This window comes from Nannochloropsis gaditana (genome assembly GCF_000240725.1).
Source record: "Nannochloropsis gaditana CCMP526 unplaced genomic scaffold scaffold1146, whole genome shotgun sequence".
NCBI classification, from domain to species: Eukaryota; class Eustigmatophyceae; order Eustigmatales; family Monodopsidaceae; genus Microchloropsis; species Microchloropsis gaditana.
This window is the reverse complement of record NW_005802807.1, coordinates 453-6,007: the sequence shown is the minus strand read 5'-3', so window position 1 is coordinate 6,007 and position 5,555 is coordinate 453. Positions and strand designations below refer to the sequence as shown.

Here is a 5,555-nt window from a genome sequence, read left to right as displayed (position 1 = left end):
CCTTGCTGCTTGCTGCCATCATCAACCACGACCACCAGGGGGACAAGATGCTTCGGCGCTTCACGGCGAAGGCTGGGGCCATGGCACGGAGAGGGAGCACGCTTCCCGGGCCAGGTGAGGTGGCGTGTGTGATGCATTTTGGAAGAACTCGGGCTTGTTGATGGGGTGGGAGTGCGCGGTCGGTGCACGCGACCGCAGTCTGGCCGAGGCATGTTGATTCCCCCTTTGTCTGCGTGTCTGTGTCGTTTGCGTTGCAATCTTTGTTATGCGGACAAGGGCCCGCGTCAAGGTGTTCACGCACACGCACATGTATACACACCCAACAGGAAAGGGACGCGTGCTGCGGGGGGGCTTCTCCTCGACAGCCCACACGGGGCCAGGCACAAGCAGTGGAGAGGAGCTCGGTAAGAAGTGGGCGACATTCTTCCAAGGCATTGGCGCGGTGCTAGGGGTTGCTGGTGCTACCGCTGTGGTCGTGCGTACTTTCGACCAGACTGAGATAAAGTATGTCCAGAGCAAGGCGGCGGCGGAGATCGCGCGTGTGGAGGACAAGGCGGCGGCGGAGATCGCGCAGGCGAAAGCAGACATCGCGCGTGTGGAAGACAAGCGGACGATGTCCGAAGTGTTTTGGAAGGCGGAGGTGGAGCGGTTCAAGCGCGAGGTCCAACTGGCTTACACTCAAGACTATGAGCCTTATCAGGCCGCGCTTGTGGACAAACGTAAAAAGAGGGGAGGAACCGGCGGATTGGAGGAGAAGGAAGAGGAGAATTAGGATTCGGGGCCCTACGTTAATATAAATAGAAACCATGTAGAAAGACACAGTCAAAGACATGTACAGTGGACGGGGTTGTGCAGTAGAGAGATGGGCAGGAAAGGGATAGGACTCATACACGACAAACGTAATAACGAGGGCTCCCCACAACTTGTATCGAGCGAGTTTTTCCTTTGTCTTTTATGATTTGATGCACTGGCTCATATCCATCTCCCCCACACTACCGCCGCCGACCCTGCTTTCGACTTGTCCAACCAAGCCCCTGCCGCTTGACGGCAGCAGACCGAGGCGACCCGTCGAAGGAGGGGGCAGACGCGGTGGGAAGGAGGAAGGAAGTCATGGTATGAGTCAGTGGATTGTAGCGGAAGCTTTGGACCCCGGAAGAAAGGCACGGAGAGGCGTGCTAGACGCGATGTTGTGTTGTTACTAGTGCCAGCACCAAGGCCTGTTTGCGTAATATACACACATACTACTTAGAAAGGCGGCACGTAAGGAGGCTCAACAAGCTTTGTGGACCCCCGCCCAGCAGCCAGCAGCCAGTCTAGCATGTCTCCCTAGGCCCAGTCTTGTGCGCAGCACCACACTCAATACCACTCACCACCACCCCATCCGTACAGGTTTGTCAAGTCAGTCGCCGCTTGTCGTCGAGCTTTGGGGTAGAACGTGGTGACACGGATTCGATCCACGCGGAGCACCGGCAGCTACTATCAATAGTAACGCCAACTGACTGCTACACATACTGCTCTCTGAACGGGGGGGAGTCGACGCCTTTCTTTTTCAACTGGAACACGGTCACATCCCAGTGTTTCTGCTGCGGGGGCGAGTGCACGTTGATTATTGACCCAGCGTTCAACGCGTATGAAGTCATCGTCGCTGCAACAGGCGCTCCAACGGCGGCTCCCACGCCGGTCCCTTCGGCAGTCCCTACTGCATCGCCTACAGCTACCCCTACGGCTTCGCCTACAGCATCGCCTACTGCATCGCCTACAGCTGCTCCTACGGCATCGCCTACAGCATCGCCTACTGCATCGCCTACAGCGTCTGCAACACCTGTCCCTACCCCAAATTCCGCGCCTCCACCTAAGTCCTATAGCTGGTCCTGCACCTGCTTCTGTAGCATAGCCTACTCGTATCTCTTCCGGCTCACTGAAAGCACTTTCGCTTACTGCAGGACCAACTACCTCTCGATAAAGTGTTTCTTGGTATTTTGGAATCGATGGCCCATCACAATGATAGCTTCTTCATATATTGCTACGCCCACTCTCCACCCCAATTTGCCCTCATTTTAAAAAACTAGTCATGACACTTATATAGCAAATTCATTTCCTACAAACGATGGGTTCCGAAAAAGAAAATATATATGATCATGACAACGAGTGGGGCGCATTGCAGGGGGGAATGAAGGAAAAAGAAATGAAGCATCTCATCCTGATGGTCCTGATAATGTTGAAATTATAAGCATACTAAATCCTGACAGAGGAAACACAAAAGAACCACTTACTTTATTTGATACACCCTTTATCAAATATTTTTTATTTCTGAGAGATTTCTTAGCTTGCACTTACCAGCAAAGACTCGTGTGATGAATAGTTGACTCGTCACCATCAGTTTTACAAAATCTTGTAGCCTTTAGAAGCCAGATGGATGAAAGATGGGAGAATAGGCAGCACGAGATTAAGTCGGGGAAAACGAAGCGATGTTAAAAACAAGTACAAGGCCGTCTTGGAGAGCGACTTCTTGCTCCGAACAAGCGCGATCATCGCCTGTTCTGTACTACGTATACGACGGACGATTAAGTCCCTTTTGTTTTATTGTCTACACAGTCTCAGAGAGTCCACCATTATGGTTTCTTCGACGCATATATACAGTACGTTCTGGGGAACAACAGCGGCACTCGGGTCGACACAGGTCCGACCTGGCATTGATTTCATCAGGCCAGATCGATCACAGGGATCGATTACAATGAGTCTTACTTTCAAATACAGCTTTTCGGGACTATTGTGTGAACATTAAACAGTCTGACTGCTCTTCTGATAAGTATGATAATATTGAGTTGTACTGAAGACTTATTGAAGTGACCAAAAGAGTGCATGAAAAACGTAGAAGGTAATGGACCGATTCATTAGCAGGTCTCTTCGATCACCATTTATATGCTTTATCGCAGAAGTGGTTTGCTGCGGTTCCAAAAGGAAAGTCGGACAAACGTCATTTTAGAAGTACCAGAAGTACACTTGGCCGTTTTATGATCGAATACGCTCTACATACTACTGACGTATAAGTGGACGAAAGCAAATCGGGTATGTAGAAAGAGACTGAAAAAAAATTACGCGTTGGGAAATATCCTCCAGGCCGCCTCAAAAAGATCCGGTGGGTGGTCGTTCACAGGCTCAAGACATGATTGATGTCCGGATCATTAACGAGGAGTTTGGCTCTTTTGATATGTGTCTATGTGGCCAAGGAAAACCGCTGACGGGCTTCAAACGAGTCTGCCAGCACGGACATACGACAGGTCCTCGCGGGTGGCAGCCAGGTAAAACTTTCTTGCCTTATGACTATGTTGACTTGAAGTCACCCCATCTGCATCGGTATCGTCGCTGTATCCAGTCGGATCTGACGGGGGTCCATTCTTTTTTATCCCTCTCTCACTTACCTTATGTCATCTCCTTCTCGCTCTAAGCGGCTGGAGGGCCTGGTTACGAATACGCTACTCCAAGATGGACGGTGGAACTGATGAGCAGCGACTTAAAAGGACTAAAAAAAATAGTTCCATCGTCAAATAAGATAATAGGTAATGGGCACCATTAAAAATGGATGAGTATGAGGGCCAGGACTACCATAATTTTCCGAGTAGCAGAGCATGAGAGCGAAACTTCTTTAAAAAATGCTTGGAATTGAATTCCTCACTCCATGTTACTGATTTTAAATTTTTCCTCCAGATGCAAAACAAAAAACAGAGGAAGAGGAAACAGTCGAGCATGACGATGATGCAGATAAGCACTGTTCCAGAAAAGATGGTGGCTGGGGGAATAATGATTTCCAACGCAAGCAAGACGAAGGGGACAGCGACATAGAAGCAGAGGGGAAGGAGCTGGAATTGCTGGTTGATGAGGACGGACGCCTCGTTTTCGACGGAGGCCATGTCGACTACTCTTTCCGCTCCTTCCCTGCGGCCTTTCCTTCCTTCTGTACTGATGCTACGTCTTCCTCCGTCCTGTCCACCTTGCTGCACGATTGTCGAGTAGCCAGCACGGCAAGGGCGCAGGCCAAGGCTGGGGGAGACTACAGCGAAGGCGAGACCTTTTTCATCACCGCCGACACCAAGCCCAAGGTGCAACTGGAAGCGCTGGCCCTGTCGATATTCTGGGCGCACACCTCTCAAGCCACCTACACCGAAGGACATAGCGGGGCAGAATGGTGGGTGCAGGTGCTGGAGGAGGAGGACGACATTGGCCTGCATTTCGACAAGGACTATGCCCTGGAAGCACACGGTCTCAACATCTACCCTCACCTGGCCACGGTCACCTACCTCTCTTCCTTGGGAGGTCCCACTCTGGTCCTTCCCCTCTCGGGCCCCCTGCACGTGGGGGAAGACCTGTCCGGCGCGCTCTCCGGAGCCTGGCTCTCCCTGCCCGCCGTGGGCAAACACACCGTCTTCGATGGACGCCTGCTACACGCGGCGCCCGCGGAATTGCGGGGACTGTGGGCCGACGAAGACGGTTGGGAGGAAGGTGGGAGGGCGGAAAGGAAAGGGGGACGGAAGCGGGTGACCCTCCTGGTGAACGTCTGGCTGAATCACATTCCCAACGGCTCGGAACGGCCGTCGCCCTCCCTCCTCCAGGCCCTCTCTCCCTGCGACTCTGCCGCCCCATTGGAATGTAGAATCCCCTTGGCCCCTCCCTTTCAGCGAGGGGATGCCGAGGAAGGGACTATCTCGTCCTCCCTTGCGTCCCCCGGCGCCTCTCAGGTGACGGAGGTGACGCTAAGAGGAGGGGCGGTAGGGGAAGGAGCGGCCCAACGGGCATCGTGGAGGTTGGGAGGTGAAGCCAAGCAGAGGTATAAGGTTTCAATCCTTGTGCCCGCTGAGGAGGGGAGGAAGTTCTCGAGGGAGGACGAAGGCTCCACTGTGAGGCTGATGTTTAAGGAGGGGGTGACGGGGATGGTGGTACGGGAGGTGGGAAGGAAGGGAAAGAGGAAGCGGGTGGTGAATGAGGGGGAGGAGGAGGAGGAGGAGGAGGAGGAGGATAGATGATGATAATGATGATGATGATGAGGATGAGGATGAGGAGGAGGATGGTGATGACGGGGAGGAGGATGATGGAGAAGAGGAAGAAGAGGAGGAGGAGGATGGTATTGAGGGGGAGAAGATGATGGAGAAGAGGAAGAAGAGGAGGAGGAGGAGGAGGGGGACAAGAAGAAGGAGGAGGAGGAGGAGGAGGAAGTGGAGGAGGAGGAGGAGGAGGAGGATTAAAAGGAATAAAAAAAGATGGAGATGGTCATTATGATTCCGGAAGAGAAAGGCAGGTTAAAGGCCTTATGTTCCCCTTTTTTCCGCTCTTGCTTTCGAGAGAAGGTAATGTCTAGGAAGAGGCGGTCGAAAAGGGACCAAGGGGAGCGACAAGAAGGACAGAGCCGAAGACGGTTTTTGAGACGAGCTTAGAAATGGATCATGACGACGAGGACGGTCATCCGAGTACAGTAAGATGTAAAACAAAGAACGAGGTGCCAGAGCTGGAGCTTGCCTACGGTTTTACTTTCCTCCTTCATCCTTCGGGCCACAAAGGAC

The 5,555-nt window shown here is 52.7% G+C and overlaps 1 protein-coding gene across 1 annotated transcript; it reads left to right on the top strand.

The window, feature by feature from the left end:
- Positions 1-3,486: 3,486 nt before the first annotated feature.
- On the top strand, positions 3,487-5,240 carry NGA_0697400 (uncharacterized protein; the record flags this gene model as incomplete). The annotated part of the gene is made up of 3 exons (XM_005852485.1): positions 3,487-3,493; positions 3,709-4,934; positions 5,175-5,240. 3 exons carry the CDS (start codon positions 3,487-3,489, stop codon positions 5,238-5,240), a joined length of 1,299 nt encoding a protein of 432 aa, XP_005852547.1.
- Positions 5,241-5,555: the final 315 nt, after the last annotated feature.